Genomic DNA, 26913 nt, shown 5'->3' on the forward strand with positions numbered 1-26913 from the left:
ACAGTGGAAAAGAATTACTGAAATTGCCTTTCTGTCATGTTAAATTGGCCAGTGGCACATAAAACCCATTAGGCCAGTCTAGTACTTAATAGTACTAAATAATTTTTGTATTCTGTATGCATTCTGCACCTATGGTTATATATTTTTTTTTTTAATTGAGAAGGATTGCTGGTTGCTAACATAACAAGTCGTCCTGTCAGACTGAATCCAGCATCATGTCCAAATTCATCTACCTGCTTATCAATTTCCAATTTGCTTATCAAGTGGACACTGAAAAAGGGATAATTAGAAAATAGTAAAAAAAAAAAAAAAAAATCCTCATAATACAGTGCTGCATGAGTGATTAATGAGTGAGTGAATAATTAGAAACAAGATGGCACTTAACCTGAGACACTTTATCACACGATTATTAAGGATTGTAGCCTGGTAAGACCATCCTGATCACGTGACCTCACATTCTGTTTCGCTCCACAGATCAGTCTGGACTTCTAGCCGCCCACATCGATCTCCTGAAATTACAATGTAACCGGGCCAATCAGGGACTGTGTGGTAGTTAATGACGTAACCGGGCCAATCAGGGACTACATTTCTGTTTTTCTTTTGTTGGTGTGCTTGCGACTTGTTCTGAACCGGTTTCTTTGGACAGTTTCCATTTTTTGAGAGTTGATAATGAGTCCTCTATTTTCTGAATGAATCTGAAACACTTCATGCAAATTCGACATGATTTGTTGACCTGGGGCTGCAATGTTAGACCAATTGTATCCAGACGTTGAAATATGTTTTTGTCGTTGGGTCTTCCTGGTTCGTATATTTTTTTGGTGTTACACAAAGTGCCTTTTATTCGACTGTTCTCTTTGCAAAGACGGCAAAAATCGTTCACTTCTGTAGAAGACATAGCTTGTTTAATCCTTGCTAGCGTTACCGTGTTTATCCTGTGTATCCACTGAACAGCGCACTGTGATGGCATCACATGTTTTGTTACGCTGATTGGCTGAAGGAGTTTGTCTGTCAAGGCAAGTACTCCCGCCCACTGATATCGATGTGGGCGGCTAGAAGTCCAGACTGATCCGTGGAGCGAAACAGAATGTGAGGTCACGTGATCAGGATGGTCTTACCAGGCTACAAGGATTGCACTTACTGCTATGATTGGGGATGCAGTCTACGTTTTTTGGACATGACAGATGTTTGTTTTTTCACCTGAAACCATGGACCTGTGCTTGTGTTCTCCCCCACTTTGCTCCAGGGGGTGGCGCTGTCCAAGCTGGTGGAGGACTTCTTCAACATGAAGGAGGAGATCCTGTCACGGGACTTTGACCTGGGCTTCTCGGGCAACTCAGAGGACGTTGTCATGCACGCCCTCCACCTGCTGGGCAACTGCGTCAACGTGACCAGCAGTGCAAATCGCAATGGCGAGTTCACCATCGCCCCCAGCCACACTGTGCCGGCGCTTTTCGAGCTCAACTTCTACAGCAATGGCCTTTTCCATGTCTTCATTTCCGATGCAATCATCGGTAGGTCGGTTGTGTCACGGTTTATCACAGTGTTTATCATAAAGCTTGCATTAGCCTTGAAATGGTCCTCTTCCAAAGATGAAATACTCCCCCCAAGATAAAACTCTAGAAAGAAAAGCCTGAATAATATCTTTGAAAACCATATATACAGTTGCACTCTAGGTTACCTGTGGTTTGGATAAAGCCTGTGGTCTTACTTGAGGACTGTTATATTTAGAATGGCATTATGTGCAGAGTGTGCTGTTTATTTCCCACAGGGCTTGATACTACTGTTGTTCTCCATTAAGTCTCTTCTTGACTTGGTCCCTAGCCTGCAGTGTTCTGGCATTGCAGCGAGAGCTGGTGGTGGAATCAGAGTCTGAGCACCAGCCTGGCAATCCCAACAGCCTCCTTCTGAGTCAGGAGAGACTGATCCGCAAGGCAGCCGGGCTTTCCCACTTCCTTATCAACGAAGTGGCCATGGCACCAGTAAGTCCTGTTGTCACAGCAACTGCTTTCTGTCAGGGCCTCCTGCTTGAATGGGAGGATTTATAAAATGTGAAGCTCAGTATTCAATCTTGGATCTTACATTTACTCAAGCAGAAACAGGTTTTTGTCTTCACTTGACTTCAGTTAAGTGCAGCTCACTAACAGTAATACACAAACATAAAATTGTGTTTTATGTGGTAGAGCATAAATTGTATTATAGTATGCTATACTAATATTTCTCTCATCAATCTTCCAATCTTCCCTGACTGAATGTGAATATGTGGCTGGTATTTCTCCTAATACTTTTCCTTTTATAATAGGATCTAGAGGTAAACCAATTAATCTGAGCTGATTAGAGATTTTCTGAACAATCAGTAATTGGTGGTAGGGCACCGATTTGCCGAGATGGCAAAATCTTAAGGTAACACTTGGAGGAAAGATTTTAATTTCCATTCAAGCAAGGGCTTTAAAAATTTTACCCAGTAGTGATGTTCCAGTTTTTAATGTCTTAATCAATGGTTTCTAACTTGAAACTGAATTAAATGCAATACCCATTTTTCCAAAAATATCGATATCAGCCTTCAGAAACTCACACTGGTGGAACCCTAGTCTTTGACTAAATGTTGATTGTTGTTGTCGTTGCTGCTGCAGGTTTAAATAGTTTTTACATAACAACACCAAATGGTGTGTTCCTTGTTTCTAAGTGTCCTCCTGTCCATCCCACAGCCCTGTCAGACAATCTATCAGGTCTTCCATGATGCTGTGACTCGGCTGATCCAGTATGGTGTTCTCTACGTAGCAGAGGTCAGTTCACACACTCTTCTCTGCTGGAGGACAAGCTTCATGAACAGCAGGGAAATACTCAAGTTGCTCTGGGGACCCATAGTCAGGGCCACTTTCTTACTTTGATTTTAGCCTGAATATTGTATCTGTAACATATCTACAAACAAGGAAAAGTAGATGCAGGTAATATCATTTCACTGTGTATCCCAGAATTTGAGCCTGATTATTTCTGGGGGGTTAAACGCCTGAATGCCAGTGGTGACGGTGGATAACAGCGGCTAATATTGGAGGTTGACTGCAGCTAAACTTTACTTGTTAATCTGTGATTTTGGGTGGGATTTTTCATGGTCCTTAGACCCAGATGGAATAATTTGTACGTGTGTGTGTGTGTGTGTGTGTGTGTGTGTGTGTGTGTCAGGAGGACCAGGAGGAATTGAGCCCCAGCCCGACAGAGGAACCCTGGCCCAAAAAGTTCCCAGAGCCCCTCTCCTGGAGAAGTGACGAGGAGGATGAGGACAGCGACTTTGGAGAGGAGCAGAGAGACCGCTACCTAAAGGTTCAGTTTAGTCACTTCTTCACAGATACTCAGCTGTTAGAGGGACTCATTTGTACCTCCTCATTAAAAACCATCAGAACATCATGCCACATATTTCAACAGCCACTGTCCATCATACATTGTTTGATTATTTTGAGGATGAAGGTTTCGGGCTTATGTTTGATCAGGCAAAGGCCAATCACTGACTTCCTCTTGATCGGGAGTGATGTTAAAACATCAAACACTCAACAGTTGGTACAGAAAGTCTTGTAGTGTAAGCCTGATCTAACCATTCCCTCTTTCCTTCCTCTCTATTTTTTCCCCATCAGGTGAGCGTTTCCACGGAGCACCAGGAGTTCTTCATCTTCCTGCAGCGGCTGCTCAGCCCGGTGCTGGAGGCCTACAGCGGGGCTGCGATCTTCGTCCATAGCCTGAGCCAGCCCATGGCTGAGCCCGACTACACCCAACAGCTCTTCAGATATCTGCTCACCCGCACAGAGAGAGGAGTGGCTGCATATGGTAATACCAGTGTCACCAGTGTCATACCAGAGTCAATGAAAATTCATCATCCAGCCCCATTTCCCACTTGAAATAAACAAATATAGGGCACAGTACAGTTATTCCATATATCATCCTGTAAGTATCCAAAGAAGAGTCATTTTTTAAACCATAACAGGTACTGGGACTAATAATCTAGGATAAGATTAATGGGATATGGACAGAACCCAGGTCCCAGAACCAAAATTACTCCTATCCCCTACTGCTAGAAAAACTGCTAGAAGAAACATTACTGTCTCAGGATTGCTGAATGAAGATTAATTAACGAATAAATAGGTAAGTAGAATAGCTTAGAAAAGCTCAAAGGGCACAACAGGGTATGCAAATTACAGGCCTCAGAAAATATTAAAATGTCTTAAATACAGTCGTATTTTTTCACCATGCAATAACATGTTTCTTTACTCTGCATGTCCACTCTTAGATACAAATACAAAACAATAATCAAAACATGTCATGTTTCTTCATATCTGCTTTACTAAACAGATTTGGTCTTGATATCACTTAATAATTTATTCCCTGTTTTCCTTTTTCTTATACTGCTGATTTGTAGTTTCAGAAATGTATTAGTTTTGTTCAGTTAGAAATAGACATGGCCAGCTTTGTTACTTTATTTTGTTTTTTTAAATTGGTCTTAGTTCCAAGTAGCAATAAAAGCTTTTAAAATCCTAGACATTTGGCACTCTGACACCTGCAAATACCTGGTACAAGGACATGGATGTCACTTTAGTTATGTAATGTATGCTATTTTACTATGAGCAGCAGTAGATGATCATATTCAACTCCAACTGTGTTTGAGTGTAGTAGGTCTGAAAAAGTTAAAATACAAAAGAAATACTGCCTCACTTGTTAGTTTACTGCAGCAACCTTATGGATGAATGGGTGGTTGGATTTCGGCGTTAGTCCTTGCCTTCAGTATTGACTTATTACTTATTACTTACTGATTGAATTATCAGAGGATCCACAAAGAGGAAGTCACAGAAAGTTGTGCCGAAAATTATCTACAAAGGAACATGGCATACTAAACTGCTTGTTGATAATTCAGAATGATAAAAACAGTTTAATCAGGGTTTAATCAGTTTCATTTAATCAGTTTTCATCAGTTTCATCACAATTAATCATGTCTTAGTTTCCACAATTAATAATCTGAAAATTAAGCAATATTGAAGCATTTTATTTAATTTCGATCAGAATGTCTGCAAAGGGGGAAAATAGTCAAGATATTCGTATAAAAGACGTCTAAGAAATAAATTTTGTTCCCCAAATCATTGAGACTAATAACCCTGAGTCTTTACTAATCCTTGTGTTCTCTTCTTTTCCAGGTGAAAGTGCAACGCATTACCTGGTTAAGAACACAGTGAGGACATTCAAAGAGCTGGGGGTAAGAGTGTCTTCAAGTTCATTCAGTATAAGTTTACTAGTAAGTACAGAAATGTCCTACTCAGTTGTTGTCTAGAATACAGTTATTAAAAGAAAATATTGTGAAAGTAGAGTTGTGTGCATGGCGGTCATGCAGTCCAGTTGACTTAAGCTAGAGTTGTCTTGTGATTTGCCGGCTATAGGTCCTAAAGGACAGACGGGAGAACCTGGTGACGACCGTGGAGTTGAGCAGCACCTTCCTACCTCAGGCTAATCGGAACAAGCTCCTGCAGTACATCTTAGGTTTCACCTTGCTGTGACCTAGACACCTTTAACCCAACTCAGACCCCAGGCTCTTTCCAATCAAGGGCTTCTACTGGCTACATCTAACCAATCCCAGGTGCTACTCTGTGGAAAGCTTTACCAGGAAGTGCCTTCATGCAAAAGCCGCTAACCGTTAGCTGTTAGCCAGAAGAGACTTGAAGCCAGTCTTCCCTTTTTGTTCCAGTCAAGTACTCTCTGTCTTAGAACTGTGCAGCTAGTGAAACGTATGAACCGTTCTTTGAAGAGGTACCTCTAGGCATCATCCTCTCTTTGTGTACTTTGCCAGTGAAGTCAACAGGTTTTAATTTGAATGGAATTTTAAGAAAGTATACTCCAGCAGGTTAGTAAATAAGAATCATATTTATAGCAATCTGAACAAAGCAAGCTGCCTTTGGTTTAGACAAGTGAACAAGCAAAATAATACATCTCATTGATGGTAAGCATAAATAACCACTAACAAAGGCATTTTTATGTTAACTCTGTGCACGTTTGTAAAATTGCTTTGTTTATTCCGGTGCACTCCAGTATAATAGGAAGTCAAAACTTTTGAGGAAAAGCTAATTCTAAAAACTAATCGATAGACAAGTCTCTCATAGGGCAGCAATCTATCTAAAGTGTATAATTTTGAACACTTGCAATTCGGTACTTTAAAATGTAATAATGTAGCAACAACATCAGAAAGAATTGCTGAATCCTGAGAGATATAAAGTGTCCCAGCAAAATGTGTACATTTCCAGATTTCATGTACAAAAAAATATATGTTGTATTGTCAAGATTTAATCCTCCTTACAGATAGGTAAGATCAGTTAAACAGCATTGTTTTTAGATATCGAAACATTTAGCAACAAACCATTTCAGCGATGCAAAAATGTTTACTTTGCAAAATACCTACAAGATATACCAATCGAAATTCCAATAGCATCTGAAGTGCATTCAGTAATGCATTTTATTTTCCATGTACTTTTTGTCAAGGGTTTTGAAAGGAGAGTTTGATCTGTGTGTGTGTTTGCATAACACCTTTCAATCTATGAATGTTGTACAGCAGAGCACATCAAATACCATTAACTTGCCATCACAACTACTTTAGTTCAAATGCAATGAGCACAGAAAGGCTTTGGTCATGTCTTTTGGGGAAAGAGGGGGTTGGGATTATCACCGTTTTTTTCATGTTTTATGAAACATGAAACTGCTGAAAGAAAAGCTTCGCTCCCATGGTTGGGCATTATTAAGACAGGAATTGAGCAGTATGCTAATAATGAATGGTACATATCCACTGGGTATTCCATTTTTATTTGATGAACATGTAAAGATCACGTCTCTTGAAGTTGGCTATTATTTTGGGAGAGCGAGATAGTGGCTTAGTAGCCTCTAGGTTATACCTCCTCAAGAAACTTGTCAGTCTTGAAGAAAGGAGAGATATCTTCCTCCTTTGAGTTGTTTACGTTGTTTTGTATACAAACTGCTGTGAAGGGCTGTAAAGGTTTTGCAAATCAAATAGTAGTCCTTAACAGTCAGGTCCACCTGTTTGTCTTTTTTTTCCTTTTTCTCCTATTAAAACGATATTTCACTTTGGTATATCATTTTTGTTTTTCAGCACCACTTTCTTAAGCAGCCTAAAAATCCTACTCCTAACACAGTTACCAGCAAGGAATGTAGGTCTTGGTACAGTTATTTCATCTGTATGAAATAACAGTGTCTTAGAACATACATGTCAAAAAAATATTTTGACTTTTGCAGAAATCAATGTTGAGAGCTAAGGACAAAAACTGAGCTCTGGTGGTGAGTGGATCACCAGAGCAGCTGATGTTGGAGGTTGAATGTTCCTGAACCTCTATGAAGGTGTGGATCATGAAAAGTGAAAACATTGTACCAAAGTGAAATGTGGCTTGTAAATGTCACTGCACAGCACCTGTGCATTTAGCTGCAAACGTTGTATCAGTACTATTTAACACTTCATTTTTATTGTAGAATAGCTTTGTTTTACAACAGCTCTCAATGTTTAGTTCTTGTTCTTATACTCTGAAATGTATCTGCCTAATTTAATTACTGAGTTAAAAAATGACCACCTTATGTCATATACTTGCTTGCAAAATACATTTTGCATTGAACCTGAGCATACCTGAACAAAGTCCAACTCCATGTTGGGTTATTAACACGTTGCTGAATTACATGTGCACACACCAGGCTGGGAAGACAGGAAGGAGTGTGTTTCGGTATTGGAGGGAAAGCCAGTGGAAGTTTGGAGAATTGCCATCGTGATTGGAGGAGTTTCTAACCCAAACCTTAGACTGGTGATGAGGAAGCAGTGTTACAAGTCTACATTCTTTGTGTGTTGGGACAATTTTTGATATGAATCAAATGAATTGGAATTGGGTGTCTGATGGTACGAATTTAAGTGTATGTCCAATTTTAACCCTTAAATGTGAGACTATGCTGCACAAACTTGTAATATATATTTTAAATGGTGACCATAGTCTACAACACTGCTGATAACAATTAATTTAAGTACTTTAACACAGCTTACAGCTTTATTGATTATTATAAGCCTGCATAGCACCATGCGGTTTTCCAGAAAAATCTAAAATGGGGCTATTTATTTGAACCTCTGTATAACTGTAGTAAATTTCACGTCTTGCATATGTGTTCTCAATCTTAATCCAGGGGAGCACAGAGTGTGAAATGACCCATAAAATAAAATGGGTTACCAGTTAATCATGTTGCAAATCAAAGAATGACACCCATGGCATGTTGAAGAACAGATAAGTATGTTATTTAAATGGGAATGTGATCAGTGTGCACAATATTGGCTCACAATCAGTTGACAATATCAAGTCTTTTTTTTTTTTTTTTTTTTTACATGCTGAAGCTCTTTGTCAGCACCGAGAGTCGTAAAGCAATACTGAACCCACAATCTCAAAGGTACCCAAAGTGAGGGGCACCTCCGCCAAGACAACCACTATATGTACTGTACTGTATGTATCCGCTGGTCGCCTTTAATCTCATCGACACTTCAATGTGAACTGACTTAACCTGAGAAATGTGTTTTACAGTCTAGTGTGTGAATATATTATTTTGAGGAGAAGGGTAGTTGTTTGTGTGTAGGAAATAAAGTTAACTTTGTTACCTCTTGAATGTATCTCACCTGTCCCCCAAATGGTCAATGTGATATTGTAGAGTACTCGATAGTTGTGCACAAACATTATGTAGTTTTTTGAACTCTTCTTAACGGTGGTTGAAGCTCATTGCTACTTACCTAATTTAACAGCATCCCATTACAACCATACAACAAAACGATGCAAAGTAACCACCTCAACTTGGTAGCGTAAAAAAAAAAAATGACCTGTATCTCTGGAGCAGGATGCCTTTTTAATGCACTGTAGTGTTCTTTGTATGTGTTGTTCTTTTCTTTGTTGTTGTGTGCATGTTAACAAGGCTCATTTTGTGTGGGCATCAGAGAAAAAAAATAACTTTTTAGACAGTAACTAAGGAAACATAAGGCAGAGAACTTGAGTTTACCATAAGAAGAATCACCAGCTACTGAAAAACAAATGTCACTCTTTTTTCTGTTGTTGCTTCCCTAGAGCAGAGCACAGTTGGCATCATTAAGTTTTGTTTTTAAATAAATTAATGATAGATTAACAATGCTCTCTTTTGTCTGTCCTTATTTTGGATGGGATGATTGCTACATTAATACACGGTTGGATATCAGTGTCTGTGTCTTTTATGCTTTTGAAGCAATCTCATTGGAAGCAAGACATTTAGAGTCCTGCAGCATCCAGCATGTCCACAAACACCTCTTCACTTTTCTTCAATTATCTGTCATTATTTGTCCCATGACCCCACTGAGAACAAATATACAAACACAAATAGACACAACGCATCTCTACACACACAGGACTTGTGATATAGATACAGCTGTGAAAAATGCTCTCCCATATACAATGATTTATACAATAACCTGTGCAATAACCACTTTTCATACCAACTTTCTCTGCTATACAGTATTCCTCCCCAACCTTATTTACATTTTAGTGCATTGATAATTGGTACAGCTAATGCATATTCATTCATTCACACCAGAAACCCTCCTCCTATGCTGTTCCTCCTATTTTCTTTCACATAACTAAACACACTGGAACTAATGGAGGTCATTATTTATCAGGTTGAGGAGGGAAGGCTGGCTTGTTTTGGCCGGCCCATGGGAGGACGGTGAAGGTATTGGAGAGTGTGAGATGTGTTGTGGAAGGCTGTGAGTGAAGCTGAAGCTGCTGTGACAGATTTCCACACTCCTGACGATGAGGAAGAAGCAGAAACGAGAGGTGAGCGTCCTTCTACCCAACAAGCAGCACCTGGACTGTGCTGTCGGGGTGAGTGGCATTCAGTGTCATTGTACTGGGATGTTTTTGATCCTAATGCAACATTTAGAATGGATTTATCTTTCTGTTAAGAGGCCTTTCTTCCACAGCAATGTCACATGACATGACATCAATATTAAATGGACACTAGGGTTTGACAGAAATAGGTTTTTGAAGGCCAATACTGATATTTTTAGGCGTAAGTCACCGATATTTTGTGCCACATATCTTTCAATTTGACCAGAACATTAGTATTCAGTATTTCCCCTGAGATTTTTATTCGCAGCAGGATGGAAAAGCTTCTGAAAGAGCATTTAGACCATAACGGGACACTAAAACTCTCCACTGAAACACAGATTAATTAAATTTTTTTAGGGGTGTTGGCATCTCTTTAAGGCAGGATGACCCCATTCAATGCCAGGGCAAACTCTGGAATACATTCGGCCTTTAAATGAAGCAATGACATTTTAATAGATAAAATGTGCAAAGGAGCTAAAATTTGATTGCAGGTTTTACAGAGTTTTATAGCTGTGGACTGGGAGAAACCTAAATCATATCAGCAGTGAACCACATGACTGGCCAATATCCAATATTTAATAAAACGCCAATATCGGTGTTAAACCGATATATTGGGTGTTACATGTTACAAAATTCTGTAAGTGTGTGTGTTTTTATGTGTATTAGGTGAAGGCCAGAGGCCAAGAAGTGTTGAATCGTGTGTCGGAGCTGCTTGGTGTCGGGGAGCTGCATCTCTTTGGCTTGGCCATTCTCAGGGGTTGGTTTGTGCAAGTGTGGGTGTGTGTTGGTTTTACTGTGTGGGGGGGTTAAGTAGAAAATGTTTTGACTTCATTTATTGTGGAATGCTGAAATTGAGGGAGAGTCTTACTTTGGTGGTGGTGTTGATGAGAAAAATTATCTTACAGTAAGGAGAGACAGTCACCATTATTTTCATCACTTGACTCATATTAGCCCTTTATATGAATGAAAAATTCAAGTTAATTGGCACTCATGAGTTCTAATTAGTGGTTAAATGTCATGTGTCTATTGTTTTTCAGTCTGTCACCCTGTTATTTCAGTGTGCCTTTTTTATTTTAAACAGATAATGAATATCTCTTTCTCAATTTGGAGCAAAAGCTGAGGAAGTACTTTGGTAAGGAATGGAGGAGGAGAGGATCCTTGATGGTGAGTCGTTTTCTCTAAAGTTCACAGAATTGAATTTCAGCTCTGCATTCCTAGTTTCAGAAGATTTACCTGCTGTGTGTCGCAGTGAACTCTTGTACGGACACACATTGATAATATCTTGCATATTGGCATGTATTAAATGGGAATACTATTCAACTTTTAATAAATCCTAAAGTTATTCTAATAGTCTAGGACAGTCCAAACATTGTGAACATAACAACTAGAGAACTATGGGAACATCTAGGGGGATATTCTGGTTTTCTGTTGTAGAACTGGGAATAAAGCTCATTAGAATACAAAAGTTAAAATTCATTGGGTCCACAAAATCAGTCTCCTATGCATTGTTTATAGAGGAGTTTATTATTTTACTTCTTAATGTAAGTCAAGTCTCGTTTATCTGGTTTCTGGCTTTGGGAGAGCTGTTTGTGTTTTCAAATATTAATTGGACTTTCCTAGACAATAGAGAAAGATACAGTATGTGATTTTTTTTAAGTGAGCAGTGTTCCCTTTTAACTCTGTTGAAATATTTATTCTATATTTCCAGGGCCCATTCATCTTATTTCTGAGAGTGCAGTATTATGTAGAGAGTGGGCGGCTAATCTTGTAAGTGCATTTTCTAATCCCATCAGTTTTCTTTTCTGAAAGATATCTGAAAAGTAATTCTGCCTGTTTGTAATTATCGATAATGAGAAGACCAGCCTTCTGGATTTTTAACTCTGTGAACTGATCTGCTGTTTGGTTGTTTCAGGAGCAGCAGAGTGCGGCGGCTCTACTTCACCGAGCTGAGACAGAAGGTGCTGCGCTCTCAGTGCCGCCAGCAGGAAGCTCTGCTGTTCCAGTTGGCAGCTTCAGCTCTGCAAGCTGAACTCGGAGATCTGGAACAGAGAGAGGAGGAGGAGGAGGAGGAGGAGGAGGAGGAGGGAGATGAGGAGGGAAGAGAAGGAGGAGAAAAGAAAAAATATAGACATTACTTTCTTCCTGAAGATTACTTCCCCTCTTGGGTAAAAAAAAAAAAAAAAGTGTGTGTGAGTGTGTGAGAGAGAAAGAGTGAGAGAAATAGAGAGAGAGAGAGAAAGAGAGAGAGAGAGAGAGAGCCAGAGAGGGAGAGTTGTATGTCTTTGAATAAGTTTATCAACGTACTACTAATACATTAATACATAGTAACTGTCTTAAACTGGGTAGAATTCCATTTTTTAACATTAAACACATAAAATCACATAAAAGACACAAAAAAGTATTTTCATGCATATTCTGCTTCACCTTGACAATCAAAAGTAAAAAAAAAAATAAAAAAAATAGCAACTAAAATAAACAAACTATGTCTGAAAACTAAGGGAAACTAACCTAATGAAATCAGCATAAAAACCAATGCAGTGTGTCTATTCTGCACTGTACATGAAGGATTTGTCATTGTATATTCTGTTTGCTTATTTACAGTGACCTTTGGAAATAATGTCTCCATACATTTGATGAGGGAAAAAGTAATATGAGCTGTGTGTGTGTGTGTGTGTGTGTGTGCGCTTGTGTCCCTAGCTGATAAAGCGCAGAGGGCGAGGCTACCTGCTGCAGCACAGCCCGGTGTTACACAGAGAGCTGAGAGGTTTGTCACACAGCCAAGCCATCCTCCAGTTTATAAAGGAGGCCAGCAGCCTGCAGGACGGTCCGGTCACCTTCTACAGCATGAGACAGGTCAGAGGGGTCAATGTTTAGCATAGCCAGAGGAAATCACCATGTAACCAAAGAGGGTACATGATTAAGATGGTCAACATGACTTGTGAGCCTGTTTGTAGCTGTCTCCTACACAATGGAGACTATGGATCTGGCTGTTTCTGTCTGTTTGACAAACACCATTAGTCTGATTTTGATGACAAATTGGAGGCTAAGACTGTATTGTTTTGTGATGTTCAAGTTGTTTATTAGAGAAACAAGTTGACAAGCTGGCGGTAAAAAAAAAAAAAAAACCCACAAATATCCCCCTCCCCATTCCCTAGGTTGAACAAACAATTTGGAAAGTCAGAGAAAATTTCGCTACCTGGGTTAACAAGTCAAAATCCAGACTACACCTTCTCTCCTCTGTCTGCTAACACCAAACAGACAGCACAAGCTCATGTTTTATATTGTATATTTTATATCTTATTCTCTCCTTCCTCTGTCATTTATGTGTAGGAGAAAAAGGAGCTAAAAAGTTCAGTCCTTCTTGGTGTGGCATTGAAAGGAGTACACATTTATGAGGTGGGTCTTACACTGTGCCAGAATCTTTTACTTAAAGATACAATGAGCATCAAAAGTTTCAGCATATACTGTACACACTGATTCTTGAAAAGTTTGACAAGTAGATGGAAAATTTACTTTTTGGAACTTTCATCGCCATCGTAACATTTTACCCCAGAGTTTACATATATGAACAAATATTACAATATTACAATATTACATTCATATATTACAAATGTGAACTGTTTTGATGTCTGTTAAGGAGGTGGAAGGAAAGCAATGTCTATTATATGATTTTTCCTGGACCAATGTAGACCGCTTCACTTTCCAGGTCAGTTCCAACGACCACACACACACACACACACACACACACACACACACACACAGGCACACACACACACACAAAACAACAACAAAAAGGCATCAGACTCACATACATTTGTGTGTTGCTGTGCACATAACTGAGCTTTCATGTCGCCACTTGTACACCACTAGCAAGTATGCATGTCTGCTCTCTTTTTCCATCCATCTTTCTCTCTCTCTCTCTCTCTCTCTCTCTCCCTCTCCCTCTGCAGGGCAGGAGGTTTGAGATCCATGCGGTGGGCTCCCTGTGTCTGCCTAAGCTGGTGTACTACTCTCTCTCAGCCTTCCACTCCAAACACATTCTGCAGCACCTCAGAGATAGTCACCGGCTGCACATCAACACCAGAGACACAGTCGGCCACATCCGACAGCTGGAGGAGATGCAGGGTCAGCAGGATCATCCTACTCCCCTTAAGGCTGTGGGACTTTCCTGTGCTAGATATATAGATATAATTACAAATTTAATATATAACTTGTGCAGCTGTTACATGATCAGTCATAAAACCTCAACTTGAGTAACCTAAACAGCCTCAAAAAGTCACTATTATTCATTTGTATTTACTTGCACATCTTTAGTGCAAACACAATAAAAGTAAAATCGGGTGGAAATCTTGATAATGTACCGCACAGCAGATCAACATGTATATATAGCCAGCCTTGCTACTGTCAAATTCAGAAACACAATCTTGAATAAAACAAAAGCATAGTAGGATAATATTTCTACCAGAGCATTGATGTAAATGAGCCCTGTCCTATAACAGGAATTCAACTTTTCTTCTATTTAAAGATATTTAAAGGCACTGTTAGAATTTGACTTTGTATAAATGGTTGGATTGCAACTTATTGCTTTTTCAAAAATCCTTTTTCAAAGGCTGTTTCAGACTAACTTCAGTCAACACATCACAACTGGATTTGGTCTTGATTGGCTCCCAAGCCAAAGCTTTAATCAGGCGACTTTGTAGTATTTGAACTGACTTGAAAGCCTCCACTCAGCAGGTTTCCTCATTAGAAGAGCTGGTGCTGTTGTCCAATTAGGGTCCAGTATTGTGACTGTTCTGTCTGTGAGGACTCAGTCTTCAAATACATTCAATAAATAGGCTACCGTTTTAACTAAAGGATATGTATTTGCCAAACATCATAACGGATATTGTTCTTATCCTGGGAGTATATCAGAATACAAAATCTTAACAACTGAATAATGTGGGACATTTAAACCAATTTTTTTACATAATCACAGGCCCAGAGTCTCAATCTCTGTCTGTCTCTGTTTCTGTAGCCTGTCAGTTCTACCAGGAGGCCTATATCTGTGACCCGGCTGACCTGAAACAGAGACTCTGCAGCACCAGCACCAGCCTCACATCCTCTCTGTCTGACTGCAGCGTTGCATTAGTAACACCCACAGCCAAGCCAAGGGCCTGGACAAAAGAAGAAGAGGAGGAGGAGGAGACCACCTTCAGAGGTGTCAGAGGTGTTGTGCTCTCTGAATAGATTAAAAGTAATATTGGAGAAATCTTCCATGTCTCTAACCTGGGTTAACCAAGTGTCCTTTTTGCACAAGATGTCGCTTGTTATTTTGATCAGAAATCTGTTGAATTCAAAGAAGGTTTCTTGGAATCACTCTCAAAAATGTATAATATTGCCAAAGCAGTTTACAATATATGACAATGTAGTACAATCACATAAAAAAACATATAGAGAGAGATTTAAGCTGCTAAACCACATCTTTGGGTGAAATCAACCTTGTTAATTTGGCATATAACTGAAAGGGGAATAAAGCAGAAAAAGACATGAATTAATTATTTTTTAACTGTTATTTTATTTCAGCTTTTGGCGACTTTGGCTGAAAATCAAGAGGAAACATTTAAACTACTCTGCATTTCTGTATTCACGTTGTGTATGCCAGAGGTTGAGCTGTGTGTGGACGACCCAGAGGAGGTTTTGGTTGACGACCCAGCTGAAGTGTCCTGGCTGGCTGAGCTGCTGCATGGTGTTTCTGTCGATGGACTCTCAGCGCTGCCCTCATCTTACTGGGCAGGTTAGTCCAAATAAACACTGATGCATCTAAAATGGCATTTGGTTGTGTGCTTATTAACTGCATTGCATGTGCACTACATAACTTTATGTCCTCTTTCATGATCAGATGTCACGGTGGAAATGAAACAGGTGAGCATACTGCTGATTCCTCTATTTACTGGATGAAATTTCCCACACAGTCCCACTTCAAGGGTTTCAACTGTTTCTCTGGTCTTTGTGCAGGTTTTGAAGAGGAGAGCCCATGACGGTGTTTCTGTGGACTAGTCCAGAACCAGAAGCAAGAGGGACTCCTTAAATGTTCTGCGGCCCAGGACAAGACCTTTTCGCTGGGCTTGTGTTTTATTTTACTCCCCTAACACACCCATAGCTCTTCAAGTTAGAATGTAGACTACACATGATATACAAATTGTGTACCAGTGAAGCCTCGACCTGTAAGCTATCTGTTATTATGTAAAGCAGTGGTTCTCAAACTTTTTCACATCAAGGACCCCTAAACTGACACAAATTAGACCACGGACCCCCATTTGATAAGATTTTGTCCCAGGGTCCCCCATCTGATAAGATTTTTGCTTTTAGATGTTTTATTACAGAAAGTGTATGAAACCCATGACCAAAATAGTCATACATTCTGTCACTGTGTTACTTATGGATGGAATTATAGTGAAAATAAATCATTCCCCTTTTTGCTGGGGACCCCCTGGAACCCCCTCAAGGACCCCTGGGGGTCCCCGGACCCCACTTTGAGAACCACTGATGTAAAGAACAATGTAATTATACTAATGATTACTGTAGTGTACTGGAATGTAGGCAAAAAATAAAGAACAGTGAGTTGACTGTTTTGAATGCACTGAAAACATTGTGTTGTGTCATCTTGTTACAAAGGGACAATTTGTGAGGCCTTGTGCAGTAGTAGTTGTTCAGTACCTTACATAAAGGCACTTTGGCAGTTGCTGTGGGAGGGGAAGGTGTTTGTCATTCACTTCTCCCACAGATTTTTACATCTGGTATGAGAAAATAGCCCATTCAGCCTGATAACCTTTCGGTCTGACTATTGTCCAGTCAGTCATATCCTGTGGTCAGATCTCAAGTATTGCATTTTTTTCTGGGCGCTTTCCCCATGTATCAGACATAGCGACGTCACCGTTTCGTCAGCCAATCAGCGCGACAGGCTGCGACCCAAACACGGAAGAAGCAAAATCAACTGCGCGAGTGGAAGTTAAGACCCCTTCACCGTTACTCCAATGCAGCTTAAACAGCGTTATCCATGTAAACTATCTAAACAATAAGTCTGTAAACACATTAGGCACGTCCTCGTTTGTTACAGATGACTTCCTTATGGATTCGCGTTGCATTGCCGCTGGGCTTTGCGATTTTATCAATCGCTATTGCCATCATTGGACAACTTCAGGGTAGGTGGCCTAAAAGATTGACTTAAACAGTTAAGGCATGACAAAAGTCACACTGTAACGTTAGCCTGGACTGAAGAACAAAGTAATACTTGGCTTAACTGTAGGGTAACGCCTACAGTCTGTGGTTAAGGATGATAAATGTTGACCAACAGCGCCCTCTACTGGCTCAGCAGCTGCAGTGTATTTCTTGTGTAACTGTCTCTTTTTCTGACAGGGATGCCGCCGCCTCTCTCGACCGCCCTCGGTGTGTTTTCTGTGGCCGGGATGGCTCTCATGTGGAGGGAAATAAGCTCAAGGGTGAAAGGAGAAAACCGGACACTAAGCAGCCTGCTAAGCCAGTATTTTGCGGTGAAGGTGGTCGGCTGGTTGGGCAAACGGCAGAGAGCGAAACTTGAAGCCGACACGCTCAATGTAAAGCAAGTTCAGGAGGACACTCTGCTGGGGCGCCTGCGCAAAAACACAAACACATGCTATGGAAGACAGTATGGCTTCAGTTCAATCAAAGGTAAGGAATATAAATCAAACGGTGCTGAATAAAGAATTTCTGACGTGGGCTTGTATAAGTTAGCCCCATACCTAACTCTACTGCAGTGAAATAACCCTTGTGTATTTTAAAATCAGCATTCATTTGACCCCCAACAAACTGTGATGTAACCTTATGTAAAGGGACTGTCTATAGCCACAGCCTATAGCCTGTACTGTATAACCAGTAACAATATCATTAGAACAAAACAAAAAAAAGGACTTTGTTCGTCTGTGGTACTCAATAGTGCGTTTGCAATGTCCTTATGGTACTTTATGGTATTGTTTTTATTTTTCTATGGCAGGCCTATATAGGATATTACATGTATATGTGTATAATAATTCAATGGGGTTTTTTGGGGACAAATATTCACCCAAGGACTGAATATGAATATTCCTTTCTTATTCATTGTCTGGAAATTAAACAATAAGGGAACGAAAGTAAAAAAGTAAGGTAGCCTATACATTATATCAAAAACACCATAGACCTAAACCAGTTATTTAGTTTACCCATAATGTTTTAAACCATTTCCAAGAGAGCCACTGTCACATCCAGCAGCGTATCAATTGCTGCCTGTCAAAGTAAATTTTTAGTCTATATTGCAAGTCCCATGCCATTCTAAAGGATATTCAAGCTTTTGATCCTATAATATACTCTAGTAGCCTGTATAGTATGTAGTATATAATAGTAATATATTTAATATATAATTGCAGCCATCAGGTGGGAGCTAAAATCATCCGTTGAATGGGGATTATTGTTAGCAGTATAAACATTGTGTGGCACTATTAAAAAAAAAAATCCCTCTGTGTTATTAATTGCTTCATAGACAACAACAAATAAAGTAAAACATTTGGATGAACAAACAAAAAATGCCAGACAATTAAAACCAGGGTTAAAACAAAAGAATAAGGAAAAAACAACTGGAATAAAAATAAGTAAAAACAATTTATTAATTTATTTTTTTTTATATTTACAATTTATATAAAAGCCTGTCTGTAAAAATGTGATTTAAAGATGTGATTTTAAAGAGGCAGATTTGGTCTTCATCCTGTGCTTCAGATTGGTCAGGAGGATTACACCTAGACTCAGAAGTAGTTAAAAGATCTAAGACATAGCTGTGGGTCACAGACACTATAAACACCATTAAGACGGTTTTAATACATAAACATGAACCTGAAAACCAGCTGTTTACTTCCACACTGACACTGTTTCAGACAGCGACGGCTTCCGGGCGCGTCACCCCGTCACCACGTACGAGCAGTACCGTGACCTCATCACACGCATCGCAGCGGGAGAGGAGAAGGTGATCATCGCGGAGAAGCCCTTGATCTTAGCCATGACCTCCGGGACGTCGGGGGCGAGCGCCATGCTGCTCAGCACCAAGGACACCAACAACGAGTTCTTCCTGCAGGTGAATAATGATGTGTTGGCTGCCTGGTTGTAGCCCCAAGGGTAGAAACGCAGGTTTGTGATTGACTGGATGGTTGCCAGTTTGAATTGCTTGACCAGATGACAAAGTTCGGGTGGAGGAAGTGCTTTCGGGGTGCCCTTGAGCAAGGCACTTCACCCCCAACTGCTACAGGAGAGTGGCTTAGTGGCTAGTGGTTTGACTATGTACGCTTCCCATCTGTGAATGGGTGTAATTGTATAAATGTGTGGGTAGATAAAGTAGAATTTAGAGTAAAAAGTTAACTTATGTAGCTCTATGTATACATTCTCCTATGGGAAAAGTGAAAGTGAAGTATGTATGCAACATTTAGATGTCAGTGAAGCTGCAATTTATAGGATTGGAGGTATAGAGATGGCTCTAAAATGTTAGCATTTGTCAAAAGATCAGTAGTATATATTATAATATATCATTCATCACATCAGCATACAGATGAAGACATTTTGGCCTAAATTATTAATATAAATGGTAAATTAGAGAGGGCCAAGTGTGCCCAGGTGCAACTCCTTTAGACAGGTAACCTTTTAGTGTGAAATCATCAGACTGAATGTACCAGACTCTATCAGAAAGATAGTTCACAAACCTCCCCACTGTTTGGGTTGAGCACTATGAAGAGGGAGACATAGTGCTGCTTGTTGTTTAAGGTAGCAGAAATATCATTTAAAGCATGACATTATTGCTTCTGTGTTGTTGTGCATGTAAAACTGTGTCTATCATGGAATATGGATATTCAGTTTCACTGTTTATAATTTAGGATAAAACAGTCAGCAGCAATGACAGAAACAACATGTTCAAACAAACATTTTCTAGAGCAGTGGTTCTCAACCTTTTTCATATCAAGGACCCCTAATTTAGTCCACATTAGGGCCATGGACCCCCCATTTGATGCGATTTTGTCCCTTGGACCCACATCTGAGAATATTTTTATTGTTACATATGATTTTGTCCAGAACTCCATGACTATCTGTATTGTAGGGAGAGAGATAACAGTGAAACTATGATCAAAATAATCAGTCTGCTACATTCTGTAATTGTTCTTGTAAATAAAATAATGAAGTTTAATGCTTCATCAATTTGCTGGGGACCCTCTGGGATGCCCTCAAGGACCCCTGTTGGTCACCGGACCCCACGTTGAGAACCACTGTTCTAGAGGCAGTGATGTAAGTAAAATGTACAAACGGCAGTTTAAATGTGTGTGTGTGTGTGTGTGTTTCCCTCAGGGAGTAGCTGTGTGTTTGGATGCCATGCGGAGGGCATTCCCTGCCAGCGAGAGTCTCCAGCGGACCACCAAGTTCTTCTATACGCCCACTTTCCGCCAGTCAGAGGCCGGCATTCCCATTGGGCCAAACTCCTCCACACCGGCCTCCTCCCGCCACATGCTCAACCTCTACACCACCCCAGCACCCGCCTTCGAGGTACGACCAACAAGGTGATTGGTGTGTGTGTCACCTCTTTGTCTCTTTGAACGCCTGACTATAAGCCTACTGCAAAGTATTAACTGGTTTCTGAACATTATTATTGAGGGGTTTTTTTCATTTTCATGTGTAATTTGTTCAATTCTTTTCCTTTTCTGAATGATTTCCAGGTGATTTTAATGTCTCCTGTCCCTTCAGGTTCCCAGTGAGAAGGACACGCTCTACCTGCATCTCCTCTTCGCTCTGAAAGATCCCAGTGTGGGAACGCTAGAGTCCAACTTTGCCTCCACAGTCTTCTATGCCTTCAGCGCCTTACAGGTACAGCATAGCTTACGTCTTAAATAAAATGCAGACATTGGCTGCATGTCGTGAAAACCAAGCCAAATTTCATTTTTTTTCTAGTCACTTGAAAGGTTGCATTATGCTTTTTTTAAGTATGTGATCAGGGAAGATGGGGAAAAACTGACATTCTGACATTAAAAAGAAAGAGGAGCTCTGTGTCTGAAATTCTGAAAATAATCTTGAAAAACCACCCTCTAACTAACTAACTAACCCATTGTATATTTCATAAAATGCATGGTTTTTGTTGATTACTATGTTTGTTTGTAGGAGATGCAAGATTTTCATCCAACAGCAGTGCTATGAAACTCTGTTGGTAATGTTGCGGAAAAATCCTCTACTGTTTTAAGTTGTAACCTTCACACTGGCCTGGTTTTGAGTGCCACCAGGACCTTGTCTAGTAAGGTGGAATGAAATCTTGGGGATGATGCAGCTGTCTGTCAGGTGTCCGTAGACAGAAGAAAAAGCCCTGAAGAGGAACGCTTTCTTTGTCAACTTGTTCGGTGAGCTAGGAATTAGAAAAGTAAGCCTTCCAGCCCGTCACCCTCTATCTGATGTGCTCTCCCTCCTGTAGCAGCGCTGGCAGGAGCTTGTGGAAGATATTGAACGAGGGAAGATAAGCGACGCTCTGGATCTGGAGCCGGAGGTGAGGGCCAGGCTGGAGGCTCTGATGAAGCCAGACCCAGGGAGGGCCGCCCAACTGCGGGCCCACTTCCAGGAGGGCTTCCGGGGCATCGCCAAGCGGCTGTGGCCCTGCCTCCACCTGGTGCTGGCCGTCGACTCGGGCTCCAATCAGATCTATGGGGAAATGCTGAGGGAGAACTACTGCCAAGGACTGCCTTTCTACTCGCCCTTCTACGCTGCTACTGAAGGTAGGAACCTGTGTGTGACGACATCGGCTTTAGTTTCCTCAGCTTAAACTGAACTATTTCAAAATATTTTGATAACAACAAAAATTTGAAATAAAAGCGGGGTGTGTATCTGTGTGTGTGTGTGTGTGTGTGTGTGTGTGCCCAGATGTGTATACAGATTAAGATTTGTATTAGAAACATTTTGGTCTAAATTGTTAACCCAGGGAACATCAGCATTTTTTATGTGAAAATTGAGTGCACCAGACTCTATCAGAAAAAAAGATTTAAAAAAAGAAACATTGCTTGAGTTGAGCTCTATAAATAGGGATCCCTCTGTTTCATATGGATGAATATCTGTACAATCTCCATCCACATCCAATCTGTATTTCTGGCCTGATGATTTCTCTTTGCCACTGAGCAGCTCCACTGGAGAAGGGAATTGCTTTGCACAAGCCTGTCTTGAAAGTAGTTACTGAAGGAAGGGAGAGCATAATTTCCACTGTACAAATAATTAAGATAGTCATTCTTATTGTGACTCTCATTGTGATAACATCTAGTGAGTGAAATCTAAGTAAAGTCAAAATATTCCCCATGTTGCTGGGGCCCCCATGGGACCCCCTCAAGGACCCCTGGAGGTTCCTGGACCCCACTTTGGGAACCACTGTGCTATATTTGGCAACATTTGATTTAACAGTGCGTACGGGCCCGTGCAGGTCTGATCGGGGTGAACCTGTGGCCTGAGGAGCCCTCCAGACGCTACCTGCTGTGTCCCCGCTCCATGTTCTGCGAGTTCCTGCCTGAAAGCAGCCTGGATGAGGAGCAGCCGCACACTCTGCTCATGGGGGAGGTGAAGGAGGGACACAGCTATGAGCTGGTCATCACCAACGCCTCAGGACTCTTCAGGTCTGACTCCTTTCCAACCAAAAAGGGATCTAAAGATGAATGAAATTGCTAGGGACCGATTTTTGCAGGATTTTACGGTTTAATATCAATATTTTGGGGAAGAAAATCAACAATATCCAAAATACCTGCCAGTATTGTTTTGGTGATGAATGAAATATAGATCTAATTTACAGACCACATATTCTAGGAATCTTAATATGGCTGTGGAAGAGTGATTGAGACAAGCCATGCTGATCCCAAAAATTATTTTATTTACTGAAAGTCACTGTTTTTGCATAGAGTTGTTCTCTTATTTTTCAAAGGTCTGTGTAATTGTGAAACTAATGTTGTGTGGTTATGCAGAAATACCAATTTTGTGGTGCATTATCAGAGAATATATGGCCATACAAATACAAATACATGTCTGTGAAAAGCTGATAATAGCGGTGCACTGAAATATCAGACTCTATCATACTCTCTATCATATCAGACTCTCAGTGGCTTCATTCACATTGTTCCCAGTGTGTTCCAGTAAAGAAAGATCTGTGTGATTTTGCTCGTCTGGGGGTACAATTATACCGTCCCAGACAAAATTTTCATGTCACGGGCAAATTCTTTGGTTGTGACAACAATGGTCGCAATCTTGGGTCGTTCAGTGTGACATGGATGGGAATGGTTGATTAAATGCCCCTTCTTGAAGTTCTAGACTTGGTAGCACACTGTCGAGACAGAATGAGCTACGTCTCACACAGTCTGACGACGCTGATATCAAGATTTGTGCTTGGGTTCCTTCACACTATCTGATATGCAATAAACATAAAAGACAATCAGAACTGCACAGCCTGCAGGGGGTTTAACCAGAGAGTGGTGCACAGCAGACAGAGCAACTTCTCAAACTCCAGGTACTTTATGATCGTCAGCTACTGTATATTGGACAATTGCATAAATGACACTAGTGTTTGTGGTGTTACAGATACCGAATTGGAGATATTGTGAAAGTAGTCGGCTTCCACAATCAGTGTCCAATTGTAGAGTTTCAATACAGGTACAGTATGGCACAGATGCCCGTGTTCTTCTTCTCCTGCATACATGTGTGTGCATTTCATCTCATCTTGTCGATGTTGTGTGTATATCTGCCTGCTTTCCTGTCTGCCCATGTGAATGTCAAACCGATTCCCCCCTCCCCTCCCTCTGTCTCCTCCCAGGCGGGGCCAGATGTTGAGTGTTCGAGGGGAGAAAGTGTCTGAGATGCTGTTCCTTGGGGCTCTGAAGAAAGCGATTGCCCAGTGGCCCGGAGCTCACCTGGTCGACTACTGCTGTGCCGAGAGCGGCATCCTGGGTATGGGCTCTTTATACCTTTAATTTGTCCAAGGTTTACAGCTTGTAGCCCTGAGTCATAGCAGAATTTGGAATCCTTGTCTGTGACAGATTGAACTTGCCGAGTCGAGCGAGAAAGTATTTTCATTTGGATGCTGTGTGACTCATGTCTGAATGGTTGGTAGGGTACATTTTGTGCCATAATGAATCTTAACTTACCGTGGTATTGCAGGAGATTCGATAGGCGGCTCCGACCCTCACTACCAGGTGTTTGTGGAGCTGAAAGGAGTGAGGAACCTCACAGAGGAACAGCGATATAAGGTAAGAGAAACCTAGCAAGCACTTGTTCTTTTTCTTGGATCGATTAATCCACAAAAGGTGGGATCGTGTCTTGTAGAAAGTGACAGTTTGAAGCCATGTAATGAATGAGAAAATTGTTTGTCTGCCCCCTCCCCTTCCTCCCCTTCCTCCCCTTCCTCCCCTTCCTCCCCTCCAGCTGGACGTTTGTCTCCAGCAGGACTCGGCTGTCTACAAGTCCTTCCGTATCAAAGGCAGCATCGGACCAATGAGGGTGCAGCTAGTGGCGGAGGGTGCATTCAAGGAACTTCGCAAACAAATGATGGCCTTCTCCAGCACCTCAGCCAATACCTTCAAAATGCACCGCGTGCTGCGCAGGAAAGAATATGCTGACTTCCTCTTGGGAAAAACTGTTTCCTGAAAGCCCAATGAAAGGCATTGTGGGAAATGAGACGATGCTTGTGCACTCTGACTGTGATGAGCGCTGACTGACTGTAATGAGACACACGCAAAGTATCTCCAGTTTTTTACAAGCTACTCATGGGTACAAGATTGATGAATTGTGCGTTTGAACACTTTCATACTCCAAATCATGACATTGTTGATTTTTGACAATAAGTGTACGATAAAAATGTACATTATAATGTTGTCAAAACAATCAACAGTATATGCCATGGACTCTGCTCTGACTCTGGTCATCTAGATTAATGATGGCTGAAAACTTTTTATTTTGTTTTTTCTTTACCATAATTATAACATTTATGTCTGTCATTGATGCGGCTTTTCTTGGCCAGTTCCCTCGATGAGGCTTTCCTGGTCAAATAATGGTTAAATAAATAAATAAATAAACATAATTTTGCTGAAGGTAGGCTCTACTGAAATCTATTAAAATATTAGTTTTGCTTAATGACATGTTCTCTCAAGATCTTCTCTGGCTTCCAGCAGGATCACAGTTACACCAACACCGTACTTGCTGTGCCTGCATTCACTCTTTTCCATGTGACTGACCTTCCTATGTACTGTACCAGCGCCAGGAGCACATCATCGCACCAGTAGAGGGTGCTAGTCCTACATGAAAGACATGTAACTGCCACTGCAGGTGGGTTCCTCAGTTGGCATAGACCAGGTACAGTAAGTATTCACTGCTTATTCATCTTATTAATGAATGGTCTCCCTTCCCTTCCATGAGTTAAGAGAGTGGATTATTGGTAAATAACGTAACTCACTGTCATGGATCTGAAGAATCGGTTTCTCATTATGTGTCAATCCAGCACACATGAAACCAGAGGCAAGTATAGCATAGCAGTTTTCTGAAGTGTTAAGACAGTAAAGAAGTCATTTGTAGCTGCAATGATCCAGTGCATCTTTACCTCTAAGCCAAAGAGAGTAGTAACTTTAAATTATTCACAAACTGCAACATCAGTATTTTATGAGATATTTTATGTTGCCCAAATTGCAGTCTTGGTCATGGACTCTGAATAAGCAGCTGAATAAGCTCCCATTAGAGTTGGCCCTCTCTGAACATCTATTACACTGGTGTGTTGTCGCATGGCATCCTTCTCTCCTGCAGGTCTCTCCGTTCACAAAGTGGGCTAATATTTTTAGTAACGTCCCATTTCAGCAGAGATTTGACACTGCTCTCTGCGCTTTTATTTTGGCTTCATAATGTGATTAGAGCAAACAGGGGAGAAATGAAAAGGGCTAAATTTACCTCACAAAAGCACACACCAAATGGCCTTTCACAAGATGGTGACTCTGAGGTGCATTAGCTGAGACGGTGTTTTCTCCCCTGAAACTAAAAGCATTTTCAGCCTGCAATTACCTGAAGATGTGAAATAGGTGAGTCTCCTGCCTCGTCTTCCTCATGTTCCCCAGCACATTAAAGGTTACACAAGCAGAGGGGTTATTTATGACTTAGAGATTAGACCGGACCAAGGGTTCAAGCCCTCATTTCAGTAAGCATCCGCCCTGCTGAAGTGTCCTTGAGCAAAACGACAACCAGTGCCAAACTTGTATTGTTTTCCATGTCCTTAGCTGTTACTGAATTTTAACAAACAGGGAATGTTTGAGCCATAAACAAACTCAAACCATCGCCTTCATTAAATGGTGATAGATGATGATGATGCTGTTTGTCCTGTTCTTTTACCCATGCAAATTAGTAATATTAGTTTATATTATTCTTTTTCTGGGCTTCAGGGTCTTTCATGAATGAAGTAATTCCAAGTACAGGACAGGACAAAGATAACCAGAATTCTTCAGTTAAAGCTGTGTCAGTGTTCGGCAGAAACGTGATGTAAAATCTTTGGGGGGTTGGAGAAAAACTGGTTGATTTTATTAATGATGGCGCTCTATTTTTATCATTGTAAAATGCATTATAAATGTTTTGGTTGAAGTAGAACTCAGTCTTTTTCCATGACAGTTTTTATTCATTCAGCATGGATTGTAACTTCTATGTGTGGGTTTTGTGAGATAGAGTCTGTATCTGCGTCTTGATCCTCACGTGCTTTGAGGATTTACACACACATAAACACTGAGAGCTCGTGATCACATCTGCCCCAGCCGCTAGTTCATTCAACGTAAACAACAGAGATTTGAGAATGGCAGTCATGATTTCTCAATGGCTTTGCCGAGGAAAGGAGGATATATTTAGTCGAGGGCAGGGCCACAGATCCCAGTAATGTTGCATGTTGAATGATGCTGGCTGCACAGTTTATCTATCATCACCTCCGAGTTTAAATCGGGATTATGGCCAG

General features: G+C 40.8%; 3 protein-coding genes across 4 annotated transcripts in view; all 3 read left to right on the plus strand.

Annotated features, from left to right (window-relative positions):
- Window positions 1-9129, plus strand: part of gpam (glycerol-3-phosphate acyltransferase, mitochondrial) — a 31844-nt gene extending 22715 nt beyond the window's left edge. For both annotated transcript variants that reach the window (XM_071538017.1, XM_071538016.1), the window contains exons 15-21: window positions 1244-1511; window positions 1822-1979; window positions 2706-2783; window positions 3181-3318; window positions 3627-3816; window positions 5175-5233; window positions 5415-9129. In XM_071538017.1, the coding sequence (XP_071394118.1) occupies window positions 1244-1511; window positions 1822-1979; window positions 2706-2783; window positions 3181-3318; window positions 3627-3816; window positions 5175-5233; window positions 5415-5531 (1008 nt within the window). In that variant the 3' untranslated portion in view covers window positions 5532-9129. The remainder of the gene's footprint in view (window positions 1-1243; window positions 1512-1821; window positions 1980-2705; window positions 2784-3180; window positions 3319-3626; window positions 3817-5174; window positions 5234-5414) is intronic.
- A 701-nt stretch (window positions 9130-9830) lies between these two features.
- On the plus strand, window positions 9831-15804 carry LOC139659984 (FERM domain-containing protein 6-like). Its single transcript, XM_071538020.1, has 11 exons — window positions 9831-9902; window positions 10575-10665; window positions 10990-11072; window positions 11617-11675; window positions 11821-12073; window positions 12606-12761; window positions 13239-13304; window positions 13546-13614; window positions 13859-14033; window positions 14923-15114; window positions 15550-15804. Exons 1-11 carry the CDS (start codon window positions 9831-9833, stop codon window positions 15684-15686), a joined length of 1353 nt encoding a protein of 450 aa, XP_071394121.1. The 3' UTR covers window positions 15687-15804.
- Window positions 15805-16877: 1073 nt separating this feature from the next.
- ghdc (GH3 domain containing) lies at window positions 16878-25025 on the plus strand. Its single transcript, XM_071538019.1, has 11 exons — window positions 16878-17089; window positions 17304-17594; window positions 18827-19023; window positions 20280-20474; window positions 20673-20792; window positions 21388-21685; window positions 22378-22567; window positions 23520-23591; window positions 23752-23885; window positions 24096-24184; window positions 24360-25025. The coding sequence occupies exons 1-11, from the start codon at window positions 17005-17007 to the stop codon at window positions 24579-24581; spliced, it is 1893 nt and encodes a 630-aa protein (XP_071394120.1). The 5' UTR covers window positions 16878-17004; the 3' UTR covers window positions 24582-25025.
- The last annotated feature ends 1888 nt before the right edge of the window (window positions 25026-26913 follow it).

Source organism: Centroberyx affinis, unplaced genomic scaffold, assembly GCF_046629955.1.
Source record: "Centroberyx affinis isolate AG114_WGS23_722 - 3 ecotype Tasmania unplaced genomic scaffold, CSIRO-AGI_Caff_v1 ptg003184l_1, whole genome shotgun sequence".
Taxonomy (NCBI): Eukaryota; Metazoa; Chordata; class Actinopteri; order Beryciformes; family Berycidae; genus Centroberyx; species Centroberyx affinis.

Bases quoted from the DNA above. Each gene is read 5' to 3' on its own strand.
- LOC139659984 (XM_071538020.1), top strand. From the start codon at position 9,831: ATGAGGAAGAAGCAGAAACGAGAGGTGAGCGTCCTTCTACCCAACAAG. The intron at 11,073-11,616 runs GTGAGTCGTTTT...CTATATTTCCAG, and splicing joins GGAGGAGAGGATCCTTGATG to GGCCCATTCATCTTATTTCT. The intron at 15,115-15,549 runs GTGTTGTGCTCT...TGTGTATGCCAG, and splicing joins CACCTTCAGAGGTGTCAGAG to AGGTTGAGCTGTGTGTGGAC.
- ghdc (XM_071538019.1), top strand. From the start codon at position 17,005: ATGACTTCCTTATGGATTCGCGTTGCATTGCCGCTGGGCTTTGCGATT. The intron at 19,024-20,279 runs GTGAATAATGAT...TGTTTCCCTCAG, and splicing joins ACAACGAGTTCTTCCTGCAG to GGAGTAGCTGTGTGTTTGGA. The intron at 24,185-24,359 runs GTAAGAGAAACC...CCTCCCCTCCAG, and splicing joins CAGAGGAACAGCGATATAAG to CTGGACGTTTGTCTCCAGCA.